This window comes from Eriocheir sinensis, chromosome 39 (assembly GCF_024679095.1).
Source record: "Eriocheir sinensis breed Jianghai 21 chromosome 39, ASM2467909v1, whole genome shotgun sequence".
NCBI classification, from domain to species: Eukaryota; Metazoa; Arthropoda; class Malacostraca; order Decapoda; family Varunidae; genus Eriocheir; species Eriocheir sinensis.
The window spans coordinates 1,125,968-1,143,009 of NC_066547.1; the positions used below are offsets into that span (position 1 = coordinate 1,125,968).

The following is a 17,042-nucleotide window of genomic DNA, read 5'->3' on the forward strand; positions in this document are numbered from 1 at the left end:
TGCGCATCATGGCAGCTTGTGCCGCGCATCATGGCGACTTGTGCCACGCATCATGGCGGCTTGTGCCACGCATCATGGCGGCTTGTGCCGCGCATCATGGCGGCTTGTGCTGAGCATCATGGCGGCTTGTGCCACGCATCATGGCGACTTGTGCCGCGCATCATGGCGGCTTGTGCCGCGCATCATGGCGGCTTGTGCCACGCATCATGGTGGCTTGTGCCGCTCATCATGGCGGCTTGTGCCGCGCATCATGGCGGCTTGTGCCGCGCATCATGGCGGCTTGTGCTGCGTATCATGGCGGCTTGTGCTATGCATCATGGCGGCTTGTGCCGCGCATCATGGCGACTTGTGCCGTGCATCATGGCGGCTTGTGCCGTGCATCATGGCGGCTTGTGCCGCGCATGATGGCGGCTTGTGCCGCGCATCATGGCGACTTGATCCGCGCATCATGCCGGCTTGTGCCGTGCATCATGGCGACTTGTGCTGTGCATCATGGCGGCTTGTGCTGTGCATCATGGCGGCTTGTGCCGCGCATCATGTGGGCTTGTGCCGCGCATCATGGCGGCTTGTGCCGCGCACCATGGCGGCTTGTGCTGCGTATCATAGTGGCTTCTGCCGCACATCATGGCGGCTTGTGCCACGCATCATGGCGGCTTGTGCCGCGCATCATGGCGGCTTGTATCGCGCATCATGGCGGCTTGGCGCAATTTTCAAAATTCAGTCGTGGTGGCTGCTCGCGCTAATTAATTTTTTTCTTGGTAGATGGTGGCTCGCGCTAATTGCGGTTCGCGCTAATTGATCTCGCGCTAAGTGGGGCTCTACTGTATATATATATATATATATATATATATATATATATATATATATATATATATATATATATATATATATATATATATATATATATATCTATATATATATATATATATATATATATATATAGTCGTCCCTCAAATAGTATGGGGGTTAGGGACCCAGGACCCCCGTACTATTCGAAACTCCGTATAAAATTAGTGCCCCCCCTAGAAACACTCCTGGGCTGCATTTGAGAGAGGGAATTGGGACTCTCAGTACGCCACGAGTGCTCCCAAACGCGTGACGCAGCAGCACGAGTTGAGAACTCGGCACGTCCGCTCTGCTCCTGGCTTTGAAAGGTGGAACGCCTCTGTGCTGTGATGACGTCATCAGCAAATATGGCGGCCCAAACAAACACTTAAGTGCTTTCATTGCATCAGGAAGATCAGTGTACCCCATTTTGCTGCGAGTGAGACGCCGTTACCATGGCAACGATGAGGCTCAGTAAAAAGACTGCCTTTATCTTTACTCTTGCAGCACTCTTGGAGCACTGGCAGTTACTGCAGCAAGAATTTATTTTACACTATGATAGATAAAGCGAACACTGCTCTCATTCACGTGGTATGCTTTCCCTACCGCAACGTAACTCATCCCAAAATGTAACTTCTCCTAAATCTGAATTCTTCTGCAAGGTGAACACCTTTCTTGAATGCTTTGGGGTGCTTTCAGCAGGTGCTTTGGTAAAACAGTGTTGCCACTCATGCCATGGCTACGGTGCGACGAGCAGGAAATTTAAAAGTCCTAAAAAGTTCTTCCATGATAATCCGTATAAAACCGAAACTGTACTATTGGAAACCATACTATTTGAGGGACTATATATATATATATATATATATATATATATATATATATATATATATATATATATATATATATATATATATATATATATATACAGTCATCCGCCGTCATGGTATTTCGTTCGGACTTGGCGCGATGCGAAACCGCGAACGGCGGGACTATAACCCTATGGGAAAATATGCATTTGGGGAAGTCACCTCTGACACGTCATATAAAACATGTTTTTTTCGTTCTTTTTAATGACTGAAATGAGACAAGACCTTGTTAGACAACAATATGTAATCAACACTCACCCAAAAGTAGCCCAATTTGCGATAAGTAGCCCAATCTGGCAACACTGCAGTGTGGCAGCGCGTGAATTTTTTTTTTTTAGGATAATGTTGCTATGAGAAAATCTCGACCAATAGCAGTCGTCCCTGAGTGAGCTGCTGGCCAATAGGAAAGCATGACGTCACAGTCTAACCGTGACGTCACTCAGGAGCAACCTAACGTCCATTGCCCCACCTCCCTCCTCTCTCCCTTCCCCCCTCCTCTCTGCCTCCCTCCCTCCTCTCTGCCTTCCTCCCTCCTCTCTCCCTTCCCCCCTCCTCTCTGCCTCCCTCCCTCCTCTCTGCCTTCCTATTTAGCGTCACTGCATCCCACGTATCTGAAACTGGGGCAGCGTATAAGCGGGGAGGGTCAATTAGTTGACTCATGAATACGAAACCGATGATGGTGAGACCGAGCATGGGGTGACTGTATATATATATATATATATATATATATATATATATATATATATATATATATATATATATATATATATATATACATATACACAGTGGCACCTCGTCATTCAAATTTAATTGATTCATTTGGGCTGTTCGAATTGAGAATGTTCGAATCAGAAAGCAATTTATCCTATTGAAATTAATGTAGAAAAAAATAATCCGTTCCAGGCCCCAAAATCCTCATATTTTTTTAACATTTTTATGGGTTTATGTTGTGCCCTGTGGCCAGATCACTCAAATATTGTCAACCAGATATATATTGTCAACTAAATATTGCCAACACATGTAAATGCATTTTGTGGGGGGAAATGGAGGAGAGGGAAGGGAAAGACACAGACGTAAGATCATGGAAAATATCCCATTAATTCACCGGCGCTACGCACAGATTTCACAGAGTAAAATGTTGAAAGGCCTTCCTACTGGAGATGGGACTTGTGTGTGTGTGTGAAAGAGAGAGAGAGAGAGAGAGCAGTCTATCTCTCTCTCTCTCTCTCTCTCTCTCTCTCTCTCTCTCTCACACACACACACACACACACACACACAAATACATACACACACACACACACAGATGGGTGGGATTGGGATACAAGGAGGGGGAGATAAGCACTTTGGTCACATTCACCGACCTGGCTACACGGGTGGCTTCGTCTGCAGCCGTTTGATTGTGTTTGAATTGCTACGCACATTTGAATTGGAGGACAAAATTTGTTTGATAAATGTGTTCGAATTGGGAGGTACCACTGTATATATATAAAATTTAAATTGTATGCAGACTTATTTCTGATGAGAGAGTACACTTGTAGCAATGCAAATGTTCGTCCACCATTTGAACATTGGTTTTTAGTTGGAGTATTCTAGTGAGATGTTGATTTATATACTACCTGGTCTTTTGTTTCACTTCACTAATGTAAATCAAAATATCAAATATGATGCACCTCTGCATGGATGTTGCTATTTGTACTGTTTTATAATGTTGAACAGCATTTCAGCAGCTGTTTTTTGTCACTTTTTTTTTTAATCAAGATGCATGTTCTCAAGTCACTGGTTTGGATGCTCCTGTATACCAGTTGTCTTGTGAAACACTGTCATCCTTGGTGGACAAATTGCTTGTATTCAGCTTCTTCGTTCTCTAACTGAAATGTAATATGGATTTAAGTTTGAATTTGAGAGGTAAAAACTGAGTGTTCCTACTCCTGTGTTTTGCCTGCTTTGAATGCTAGTAAGCCTACATGGCGTGGTTCTAAACATATTGATGTTGAGAACCTTCTAGTTATGTTTTGTTCCATATTCATTTGATAATCAATTGGGATTCTACATGGTGTTGATAAAGTCTCCTTGACTGAGAAAGATAATTTTGTGGAAATAATTTTTAGATATACAGATATGGTTTGTGGCATGAGGCAGGTAACTTCTCCACTATTTTAGATGTCCATACTGCCCAACAAACTAGCTGTTACTATTATCGGCATAATCCAAAATGTCGGAACCATCTATCTGTCTATCTTTGGTACCTTATTTCTTTGGGAACTCAATGTTCATGCACTTTCTTTTCCCAATTTATACATATCCCTGCCCACCTCTCCTTCAGTTATTACTCAGTCCTGTCAATCCCCCTTAACCCTTTCCATACAGTGATGCCAACGTCGGCGTCATGAAGCGCCAGCGGCATATACGGCGTCATAATTACATTTTGTTTTAGTTGTTGCTGAATGATTCCGTATTCTGTTCTGACTCTACCTAGAGACTCTGTATATGATACGGTGTCTTATTTTGACTTTCAATGTTATTATAGCATAATAACGTAAGTGTGTCTTGCGCGCATTTGCACTTGACAGTAACGATCAATTCTAAAAGAAAATAACAAAAATAATGAGAAAGAAATGATTTATGTGTGGAGTTGTGGAGTTCGTCTTCCTTTGAGTTGCCAAGTGGCTGGGTAGTGAGTGCTTATCTCACCACCCCCTCGGGTCAAGGACGCGGCCTCCCCTCCCTGCCTCTCCTTTACATCCATCCCGCTGTCTCTGTTTTCTTTCATTCTTCTTCCTCCCTTCCTTCCTTCCTTCCTTCCTTCCTTCCTTATACCTCCTCCCTCCAGGGTGTGTGTGTGTGTGTGTGAGAGAGAGATGTGCTCTCTCCTCCCTCCCCCCCCCTCTCTCTCTCTCTCTCCCTCTCCCTTTGTATCCCTTCATGTGTGTGTGTGTGTGTGTGTGTGTGTGAGAGAGAGAGAGAGAGAGAGAGAGAGAGAGAGAGAGAGAGAGAGAAAGGGGGGAGGGAGGTGCCTCTTCAACAAGTTTCAGCTTGCTGTTCCTCGACCTTTCCCTTCCTTTCTAACCATCTAATCTATGTGTGTGTGTGTGTGTGTGTGAGAGAGAGAGAGAGAGAGAGAGAAAGATGCTAATCTCGCAAATTTCTCTGTATATATATGCATACATCTCAAAATTATCAAATAATTTGTTTCTTTATGTGCACCATTTAATTTTGCATGTTTTTATATATAATACTTGATGACTATGTTGAGTTTATGGCTGAAAACTTGTTATGATTAGAAGCGACGTTTGAAATTTGGCACGGATACGGGGCAGGGCGCCGTTTTTGCCCAGCCGTAGTGAAGGGGTTAATAGTAGTGTTACTATCCTGACCCTTCTATTTAACTCACATAAACCTTCTCAATAAAATCAACATTCTGCATTCTCTAAACATGTCCAAACCATCTCTTGAACTTCACTGCCTATTCCACCATTTTCCACCCCATTCTTTTACATTCACACATTTCCTGTACACTTATTCATTACTCTTATCATCCCCATTTTGTTCAACTACAGGCCTTCCTCAAGTAAATCATTTCTACTGCACAAATCCATGCCAGTTGAAACTTATTCCATGCCAACAATCCAGAGACATAGGACAGCCAGAACTCAGCTGTTTCTTAATCCTTTTTTTACCTCCCTATTTGCAGCTCTGGCCCTCATAACACAATTGGCCTGCTGGTCTGTCTTCTCCTCTTCTCCCTCCAAACATGCCTACTTAGATAGAACTGTTTCCAGATATTCACATTTTTCCACTCCCTCAGTCTTCCCCCTCAAAGAAACTTACCCCACACCTATTTACACTTGGCCAGCACACTCCACAGGGCATTGCAAAATCAGTCACTGTCATCTGTTGTCTCTTGAAACAATACTCTTTCCAACATTCACTCTAAAATTGTCTTCTACAGCTATTCAACTTATCCACCTCTATCCATAACTCACTCACTTTTGGCCAACCGGACAATGTCATCTGCTAACAAACTTGCCACTCGTGGCTGATAGCCTGCTACATACCATTCATACAGTTTTGCACTACTATCCCCCATTCTCACGTTAATCTCATAAACCATCCATTTACAGGTAGTCCTCGAGTTATGATGTATGCGACTTACAACCGAATTTCACTTATGACTACAGTACCCGTCAGTTGAAGTGTCGCACTTGGCCCCGTGACACTTCTTGTGGTGGGATTTGGTATGAAGTGTAAATCAGAGGGAGAAAACTCGCCTGGGAGAAAATGACCACATGGCAACCTTCCTCATGCTCTTCTCAATCTACCAAACAGGGAAAACAATGACGTAGTGCTGCATTAGCTATTACCAGAGGAGGCAGTGTTGCACTTCCCATCCTGTTGAGACCCATTGATTTTCTTGCATGCTGCAATATTCTGCCACATTATTCAGTGTGCATTATGCCGAAGCCTCCCACTATAGTGATAATGTCACAGATTAGGCCTAAAAACCCAAGAAATTGTCCAGCAAACTGGCTTCAATCGTCAATCTGTTCAGCGTATGGTGCCTAAATTCAAGACATCTGGCAGCCAGGAAATGCCGGTCCACTGCCATGGTGAGGACCTCACTCTGTGGTCTCTCCCCAAACCCTCTGTATTATAAAGAGGCAAGTGGAAGTCAATCCTACCTTAACAGCAAAGCAAATTAAGGAAAACAACTCTATGATTCTTGATAATGCCTCTGTTTTCACCATCCAACACCACCTCCACGATAACCTGGGTTACAAAAGTCACAGCTTATAAGAAACCCCTCATTATGACTCAACAAACGGAGAAACGGCTTTGTTTTGCCGCAAAATATGGAGATTGGACCTTGGAGAAGTGGTGAAAGGTGTTGTGGACAAATGAAGCGACGTTTAAAGTAACTGACAGCAACCTGAAGAAAGTATGCAAGAAAATCTACGGGTCCCAACAGGATGCGAAGAGCAACGCTGACTTCTCTGGTAAAAGCTAATGCAGCACTAAGTCATTGTTTTCCCTGCTTGTTAGATTGAGGAGAGTGTGAGGAAGGTTGCCATGTGGTCATTTTTTACCAGGCGAGTTTTCTCCCTCTGATTTACACTTCATACCAAACCCCGCCACAGGAAGTGTCACAGGACCAGGTGCGACATTTCAACTGACGGGTACTGTAGACCAATAATACAGTGGAACCTCGGTTCATGAACTTAATTCGTTCCAAAGGCTGTTCGTCACCTGAAATGTTCGTAAACCAAAGCTATTTTACCCATAGGAATCAATGTAAAATGAATTAATCTGTTAATGGATTCCAATTTTTTATTTGTTTGTTTATTTATTTTTTTACGTTTATGCCTATGGCACCGGTAGGCTTTCTCGATAGGGCCTGATGGTTGGCCCCAGCCCATTGTGGTGCAGGCAAGTGTTTACAGTGGTGCCATCTTGACCTGGCTCATGCTGCCCCCTGGAGCTCATCTTTGATCCTAGAATGTGGAGTCCGGGTTGATATGTGGTCTTCTGGAGAGCATGTGGGTAGTCTTTGGCCACTCGGCGGTGATTGAAAAATCTCAGCTTGTGGCACCAGGTGGGGCACGAACCTGCGTCGTTCTGGGTGGGAACCTGCGTCTTTCTGGACACGGCACTGTCATGCTGTCCACTCTGCCACTGCCTCCTTTGCTTATTTAACCTCTTCTTTACCAGATGTTTGTTTTGTGACACGTATAGCTCATAGCTTGATGCACCCACGAGGCACCGGATGTACCCCTCTTGACACGAAACACGTGCCGTTCTGGATGTGGCATCATCATTCTATCCACTCAGCCACTGCCTCTGTTTACCAGATGTTTGTTTTGTGACACGTGCGCCTCATAACTCGATGCACCCACGAGACACTGTGTGCACCCCCGTGATGCGCCCGTGTTACAGTTAGAATATGTTGGCAAGGCCGTAATTTCTTGGTGGCTAGGGGGGCCTTAGTCCCTTCAATGTTTTCTGTATCAGCTGAAAAATGCCCCCAAATGTGTTTTTTTCAAAAAATTTACCCACCTGTGCATGTTTGCTTTACTTGCCACCCCCCAACTAAGGAACATATGATGTCCTCTAGCCCCCCCAGAAAAATCTGCCAAAATTACGGGCTTGGTTGATATTGAATTCAGGCTCACAAGGACTCAGTTTTGGTTATTTGTCAGTGCAAGGTGGCACCTGGTGCCTCGTGGGCACTAGAGTCCCTTGATAAAGAGAGTCCCGACAACCTAAGATTTCGACACCATTATTGGCCCTGTTTTCGCCGCGCTTTTCAAATGCTAGCACACACACTTTTTTGTATTTCTGTTTCACAGTCAAATGGGTCATCCACTGAAACTGAGCACACTTGTGTCAGACCTGCACACCTTCCTCTAACAACCAGCAGGGAGCCATGTGAAGAATGCATGATCGAGGTTTACAAATGGATGAAGGGCTTTAATAAGGGTGATATTAATAAGGTGGTAAGAGAGCCAGGTAGGACACGTAGGAATGGGTTTACATTGGATAAATTCAGATTCAGTAAGGACATTGGCAAGAATTGGTTTATCAACAGAGTGGTGGATGAATGGAACAGGCTTGGCAGTCAGGTTGTGACATTTAAAAAAAGATTAGATAAATTCATGAACAGTGATGTTGGGTGGGGTTAGCTTCACGGGAGATGCCTTGCATAGGTCTACTTGCCTCCTGCTGACTCCTTATGTTCTAAGGTCAATGACCCTGGTATTGCCAACAGATTCTCCACAATGATTGATTCACAACTCTGCCTAGTACCAAGTCCATACCAGTGTTGAAAAGAGATGGGGCAGGGACACAGGCCTTTCTCACTCCTGCTTTAACGGGAGAGAAGCTGAACTCATCTCCCCACACTTCACAGCACTCTCTGTTCTGGAGTACAGGACTGTCAGTAGACCAATGGTCCTTGCAGGAATCCCATGGAGTTGCAGGAGGTCCCAGAGTGCCACACAATGCACTGGATCAAATGCTGTCTTGAGATCAACATAGGCTGCAAGCATACCTGTTGAACCTCATGTCGGTACTCAACAATATGCAAAGTGCTAAGATATGGGGAAATGTTGCCTTAATAGGCATGAACCTGGACTACTCGGGTCTCTGTAGCTTCAGCAACTGGGTGTGAATCCACATCAGCAGTAGATGGGCCAGCACCTTGCCTGGCACACTGAGCAGCATAATACCATGGTATAGTCAGTTCACCCGAGTCTGAGGTGTGCATTATCAAGCACTGGAAACGTGCTGTCCCACGATGTGTCTGATTTCTTGGAAAATGTATGATAGCTTATGCATAGGAAACAGTTGTCAACATCAGTAATATGCAGGCAACACTAACAAATACTGTCAATTATAGTCAATTTTGAGTTAAAAATTATTAGTACTGTCGCAAACAACTGTTTTGTTAATTTACAGGATCGCTGATTTTAACCCTCTCACGCACGATGATGCATTTTGCGTCATCAAGGGTAAAAGGTCCTGGCGCACGATGACGTAATATGCGTCATAATTTCATAAACTTTAAAAAATTGATTAAAAATTAAGTTTTTGGTGAAAATGCGTCAAATTTGGGAGAATCATTTGTTGGGATAAGTTTCTTAATGGTAACATATGGCAACCTTTCTAAGGAGCGTAGATGAGGAGCTTTGAGCAATTTTTATTTGTTAGTCTGCATATTATTGATAGTGATGACTGTGTCCTATGTGTAGGCCATCATATTTTATGCACACAGTCAGACACACCATGTGACAGCAGGTAGGTTGCCACTGCTCGATAATGCACACCTCAGATTCGGGTGAACCAACTTTAGTTGTAATCCTGGTACTCCCTTGTCCCTTTCCAAATATGGATGACCAGTCCCAACTTCCAGTCAGGAGGAATGATACCAGATTTCCATACAGCAGTCAAGACCACATGCAACCTGCAAAATCACTACACATTAAATAGCAATATTTTCCTCATTTAAACAATCCACTCCATTTGCTTTGAACACCTCATTTTTAGTTTACAGCTCTCTTCTTCCTAGTACTGTAGCATTCTTCCATACATCACTTTACCCTACCGTTTACTTCTGTCTGACCACAGTATCACATGTTTTCTGATGATGCTGATACATTTTATGTTTCATTAACTTGCTCAGTCCACTAAATGTTAGTGTAAGTTTAATATAAAAAGGAAAAGGATTTGTTGTTGTTTAAGATTACAGCACAGATTATATGATCCTGTATAGTTTTGTATATATAGCAAATAGCTTGTTATGATAACATTAAAAGAATTAGTTTTAATGAATTTTTGGTTAAACATAAATCCTTTGTGGCACATAGGATACAAGTTTGAAAGTCATGCTTGACACTAATGATGAATATTTCCTTTTTTATTTAATTTGATGGTGTGTTTTGATTGGTTTGTAAACTCAAGTAAGAGAATCTTTAATACATAAGTGGTTTCAGTAAAGATTAAATGATTTAGCTCACTATATGGATGTTAAATGTCTTTTTTATTGTTGACGTGATCAGTCTGCACTAATTGGAGTAAAGCATGATAATAGAACTTGTCTGGTTTTCTTCATATACAAATACCTGAAGTTGTTAAATATGAGATGTTTAATCAGCTTTTAACCAAACAAGAATTCAGTGAATTAGCTTACTAATTAGCTAACCATGATGCTTCCAGTCACTATAGTATTTGCTTGCTTCTTAATAATCCTTATTTTTACAAGAGTTCCCTTGATTTTCAATCTGGAATTCATGACGTGTTCTCTGGCTAGGCTGCATAGCTGTATAAGGTATATAAAACATAGTATATCCAACAAAACAGGATTTTGCCTTTCATGTGCTACAGTCCTAGTCATTTTCTTAGTGTTAATTGGACCACACCATATGATGAAAATGGTTAAGTTCATTAAGTTTTCATAATGATTACTCTGAAAACTTAACAAATTTGCTTTCATTATAGTAAAACCTCCCAGTGTCATCTTCCTGTATAAACAAAATTATCATTAGTGTAACAAAACTTTTTGAATGTAACATGACTTTGTAAGTGCATCTATAATGTGAAACTTTTGAGCAAGTGGGCGTGACCAACATTTTTCTTTTATACATTTATTATATCAAAAAAGTGATTTTGTTGCTAAAAATAGTTGAATGCAAGCATAATCTAGTTATTTTACAGACATGGCTGTGAATGAAACTTATAAGAGCTGATTTAAGTTTATTACTAATATATACTGAGTACAGGGAGGTTTCGACTATGAAGGTGACTTTTGAATAATTTGAGAATTCAGGTTAAATGCTTCGAATATTATGAGACTTATGCTTTGCAAAACATCACAGCTGTATTTTTTAAGGATTGATATGTACAAACCACTGAAATATGAGCCATTTCTGAAATATGATATTATTTAAAACTTATATTTGTTAATTTTTTCATCTTCAGGAGTTCAGGGAAGGATAGCAGGCAAGAATATACCTGTAGAATCAGAGACCAGAACTCAGCAACTGCCAAAAGGGAAAAAACAAAAAAACAAAGGCAGGTAAGGTGGTCAGTTATCATTTTTTGTTAAAGTAAGCAGTTCCTTTCAATCAGAGTGAGGAGTTGCTATGATCAGGATGCCCTCTTATATTAAACACATTTTCCTCTCCACACACGAGTTATTTTAGAGATCAAGGTTTCTACTACTCTAATGTCACATCTGATAGCCATAGGAGCTTATCTCATTAATATTTGTGAGATGTTGGGTGAGTACCTATCTTCAATACAGGCAGTCACCTACCCATGAAAACTTTTCTGACAAAGATTTGCAGGTATAAAAAATAATTTCAGCATACAGAATTATATTTAATTGTTTTAAACCATTCTCCAGGTACAGGAGGATTTCACCAACAATAATTTCCAAAACATTTTCAATAATAATGTTAAATTAGTGCAGTGAACTATCAGAATACCACAATCCTGTGGTTACATTTTGGTCAAAAATACACAAAAGATACCTGAGCCCTCATACTCCTGCTAATCATAATCTTTACATTTCTGCCTGGAATCGTGCATTCTTCGACTCGCGTAAAATTCTTTCATACATAGAAAGTTTTAGCCTTGGTTTCTTAGATTCTTCTAGAGCCTTCTGGCAGCTAGCCGGAAAATATCTGACAGGTTTACTTCATCTTTCCCACCTCTCCTTAGCCTGGACGGCACCGCAGCCGTCACATCTGATTCTAAAGCTGAACTTTTCACTTAAACTTTCTCTCAAAATTCCACTTATCCTCCCCTCTGACTCTACTACACTTCTCGTTGAAATTCTTAAGAAGGATGGTTTTTATGTCCTCTCTGGCAGCAATTGTCCTGTTTGCAGCTGGGCATTTTGATGCCTGTTACCTCCAGAGTTTTAAATTTCCCAACTTCCCTGGGCAGAGTGGTGACTTGGCTATTTTTTAATACCAACATGCCAAGAGAATTTGACATTGATTGTCATAGCAATGTAAGAATATATATAAGACATGTCCATCTAATGATTTGTATATATTTAGGCATAATGAAGTTATTTTTATCATGTTATACAATAAAACCTTCATTACATAAACGACTTCTTCGAATAAATGTGAGCAGTATAGCAAAGGACCTGCAATATTATCGTTTTTCAATGAGTTGACGATAATATCGCAAGGGGGGTGAGCTGGTGTAAGGCACCTAGGAGGCTTGGGGATGCCATGCAAACAAACAGCTGCTCTATCTATGGCAGGATATTTGAAATGTCGACTCATTGTTTAATCTAGTATTATTGAGGAAAGGAGAGATTTGTGCCAGACTGTCAAAAGCTTTTGAGATGTCTAAGGCAACAAAAAGTTTCACCAAAATGGCTGAGATGACCAGGATTCAGTTAGGAAGGCAAGAAGATCCTCAGTAGAATGCCCTTTGTAGAACCCATACTGGTGATCAGATAGAAGAAGATGATAGATGTCTAAGAATTTTCAGGTTAAGGATTGATTCAAAGACTTTAGACAGGAAAGTAAAGCTATAGGATGGTAGTTTGGCTGATTGTAATTGTCACCCTTCCTAGGCACTGGCTGTATCTAGGCATAATACTTCCAGCAGGAAGGAAAGGTAGAAGTTGAAAGGCAGAGACGAAAGAATTTAACCATACAAGGGTGTCAGCATGGAAGCACTTTTTAATGACAATAGGAGGCACTTCATCAGGTCCTTAAGCCTTCTGAGGATTGAGGTCAGAGAGAGCATAGAAAACATAATTTTTAAGAATTTTAATTACTGGCATAGTGGAGTCAGAGCCTCAGAGGGGGGGGGGGGGATGAGTAGGAGGAATATGCCCTGAGGAATTGAGGAGGAATTGCCATTTAGCATTGCTTTGAATGACTGGGTGAAGTTTTACCCCCAAAATTGTTTTTTTTAAGATTTGTTTTTTTTGACAGGCAGTGGACCATGTTTCCTCACCTGCCCACAGCCATCCAACCTGACTGCAAAATTTTTAAATATCATGAAAATAGATCAACTTACAAGCAGTATTTTGCCATAACATTTTGCAGTTACATCAAGGGATTTTGAATGGACCAAAGCAAAATAACCAAAAAAAATGACCAAAGAAAAATGCCTGCATCACCAATTTTCAACCCCCCCCCCCCCCCCAAAAAAATAATAATAATAAAAAAAAAATAAAAAATGGGTGGTCCCCTTAAAGACTGTCTCATGACTGTGACTGAACATTGTAGAGTTTCAGAAGTCTAGGAAAACTTATGGATTAATGGATGTTTATATCCTTTCCAGTCTCCCAACAGTGTCTCTCCCAAACTTGTCTGTTCCTTACATTCAGTTATTTAAAGTCTGGAAGGAGTGTTATATAATCATTCTGTAAAATCTTTCTCATTGCAGGTATCGTAAGAAAAAATTGTTGCTCACAAGGAAAAAAGGAACAGCACACAAAAGATACTCCCAAAATATTTTTGAGGCAGTTTCCAGAGGAATCCAAAGTGATAGTGAGATTAAGGGAGCATCCCAGTCAGAAGATGAAGCTCACATATTAGGCAAGAAACTCCCCCGTACAGATGGCTTACCAGACAAAGATTCTGACTCCAGCAGCGATGGGAGTGAGAAAAGCAGAGAAACAAAATCTGAAAACTATAATTCAGAAGTAAAAGTTCCTGGCAGTGAAGAAAGTGAAAATAGTCTGTCAGAACTGCAGAAAAAATTAGACACTATGGAAACTTCACCACAAAGTGGAGACCAAAAAAACAAATTACTGGAAATGATGTCTCGAGAATTCAATTCTGGAAGCATACAGGAGGGATCTGTCTCTCTTGATCCTAAAAAATCTGCACGAACTCCAAGGCTGACAAGGAAGCGAAAGAGTGAAGTGATAGATGCACCAGAAAAGACTCCAGAGATTTTAGCTAGCCAGCAAAGTCCCATAGCTACAGTAAGTTCTATTTTCCATAATCCTATAACAAGTGCCTTGAAAAAAATTAGGAAAGAACCCCTGGAGAATGTTCCCTTACCTACTTCCCCTGTAACACCTGGAAGAACTAGAAGAAGCACACAAGAGAGAAAATCTGGCAGTGAGAAGGATCCTAGTGAGGAGGTGACTGGCATTTCAGAGCCCCCAGAGGTGGTAGAATCTAAAACAGAAGAAGTGCCTCTCCTTGAAAAAACTACTCCTGATACACGTGGTAGGAAACGGGCCAAGGTGAGAGGCCGATCCCTGGTTGATGAGGAAGAAGGAAATGACTCTGACAATGAATCTCCTGTTATCCCCGTCAGAGGACGAGGCAAGACACAATCCAGTTCTGAAGAAGATTGTCATGCCACATGCTCAGACTCTCCAAGCTCAGTGAAGAGTCGCTCTAGAATTATGAAAGGATCTGTTGAAGTTGAGACAGCAAGTACAGGTGGGCAGATTAAGGGAAAGAATAAAGTACCTTTTAAAGATGAGCCAAACAGTGACTTTAAATGTAGAGGAAAGCAAAAACCTGAAGGGGATAAGGCTGAAGACCCACAAAGTCTTTCATTTGCTTCTAATAAAAGTCGGAGGATAGCAAAACCTAGTGATGAGAGTATAAACCCTGTCGGTATGAGTACTTCCTCTGTGGGCACAATGTCTACAAGATCAAGAGTAAAAACTGAACCTGAGAAAGAAGCAAGTGTGGAAACAGAATCAGCTACTCAGGCAAGACGAAGTACCACCCCTGTGAGAGGTGAATCAACTCCACAATCTGAATTAAAACGATCTCAGCGGATTTTGTTGTCTCGTGAAAGTAGTTCAGATTCTTCTCTCTCCTGCAAGAAAGGAACACTGAAGCCAATGGCAGAGATAATAAAGAAACCAGATACTCCTACTCCTCCAGCCAAACCTCCACCTACCCGACCAAAGAAAGATGACGAATCATTATGGACCAAGACGGGCAAGAAAAAAAAGAAACATTTCAAGGGATTGAGTTACTCATTTAATACAAGAAAAAAGAAAGGTAAAGGCAAGGGTGGACATGGAAGACAGGGCTTAGATACATCACAAGAAACAGACTCTGTTGTGTCTGAGGAAATAGACATGGAGTCAGTTGATTCTTCCTCACAAGATGTTCCATCAGAGCAACTTTCCAATCAGGATCAAGATGGAATTGAAGATCGACTTTCTGAAGGAGAAGGAGAAGGAGATAATGATGTTGAAATGGATAATGTTGAAGGTGCAAATATTACTGGAGATGACACCAGCATGAAAGAGTGCTCCATTGAGAAAGTTTTAACAGATTCATCAGATGTTGAGGAAAATTCCAAATCTCTGGAAACTGTGCAAACAGAAATTGCTGAAAAAGAAGAGAAATTAGATGAAGCATGTGAAGATTCTGTCAAAACTGTAAAAAGTGAATTGCCTGAAGTCAGAAAAGAGAATACTGACATGAGTAACAAAGAAACTAAAAGCACACAAATTTGTAACATTCAGGGAAGTACAGCCTCCAAGATTAGTGCTGTTGTCAAGTATGATCCTCCCCCTGCACCTAGTGATATTAAGGCTGAACACAGTGATCCTTTGGAAGAAGTTAAAAGTAACTCGGTAAAACCTGAGCTCTGTGAAGATGTATCCAAAGGAAAAAGTCCTAGAGAGGTGGAGGGGGCAGGTAAATTAGATTCTGATAAATTGGTTCAGACAGAGTGCCAAGGAAAAGGAATGAGAATAAAGAAAGTTCCCCCAGGTTTGTCAGTCTTCAGTTCACCTAGTCATGTTTCACATGTGACCGTTCAAAAGATGATTGCTGAAAAAGAACATTCCACATTGCCACCAAAGGTACTTAGTTCACCTGAAGTAAGTTGCTCTGTCTCTGAGTCTGCCTTCTCCCCAGGAGCAGAAGTTGAGGTTCATGTGCCTGAAAAGAGCAGTGATGAGACACTAAGAGAAGTACCTGCTCCATCATCAGCCAGGAAATCCGTAAACAATATTACAGGATTTTCAGATCTACCTAGCAGCAAACCTGATTCTTCCCCACAAACACAGCCAATGAGCAAAAAGCTGCATGTTACGAAAATGACTGAGAGTGATTGCAAGAATGAACTAGCAAGCCAAACTAGCAAAGAACCCTTGGGCATTCAGGATGAAACCTTGAGACCACTGGGGAGGAGACGCCAGAGTATAAGTAAGAAGAAATTTGAAGATCTTGCCCCAGAAGGTCATAACTCGGACTCTAGTGACTCAATGAGTGAACCTCGTTTGCCTGGTGAGGGAGTCAGGAAGAGCAAAAGGTTGAGTCGACATAGTTCTCCACATGGCCTCTCTTTTGCTGCACCCGAGTCACCAGAGGGACCAGGCAAAGGACAGTCTAAACCCATTGGCAGCCAGTCAGCTAATGTTGTAAGTAACCTTGATATTGTTTTCATTTTTTTTTTTTTTTTTTTTTTTTTTTTTTTGAGGGGGGGAGTCTGTCTGCTAGTTTTGTTTTGGTAAGTGAATTTTTCCTCTGGTGTTACTTGATACATTTTGCCATTTTATTCATCATTATTTGAGTCATAATTATTAAAGTGTTTACAGGGTGTCTCATTCATCTTTATTTTGGTATGCAGACTGAATGAAAAATTTTCTGCAGTCAAAATATCCCCAGTTCACTTATTAGAAATACAAAGGAAAATCATTGAACAGTAAATATATTCCTACATTTTTTACTTCTTAAACAGTTGGGAAGTTTTTGTTGCTTGATATTATTCATTATGCTGCATTTTCTGTGCTATGCTGGATGGTGTATAGATAATGAAATTTATTCTTGGGATTTTGTTCTCAGGTTTTCTTTCAGTGCACTTCTGTTTGCTTATGGGCCTTTAATCCATAAA

The 17,042-nt window shown here is 41.3% G+C and overlaps 1 protein-coding gene across 7 annotated transcripts in view; it reads left to right on the forward strand.

Moving 5' to 3' along the window:
- The window catches only part of LOC127008853 (histone-lysine N-methyltransferase EHMT2-like), a gene marked incomplete at its 3' end in the record, with an annotated part of 98,213 nt that overhangs the window by 24,391 nt on the left and 56,780 nt on the right, over positions 1 to 17,042 (forward strand). For 6 of the 7 annotated variants that reach the window (XM_050881234.1, XM_050881237.1, XM_050881236.1 and 3 more), the window contains 2 exon segments: positions 11,163 to 11,259; positions 13,605 to 16,569. In XM_050881234.1, the coding sequence (XP_050737191.1) occupies positions 11,163 to 11,259; positions 13,605 to 16,569 (3,062 nt within the window). 7 annotated transcript variants of the gene reach the window in all.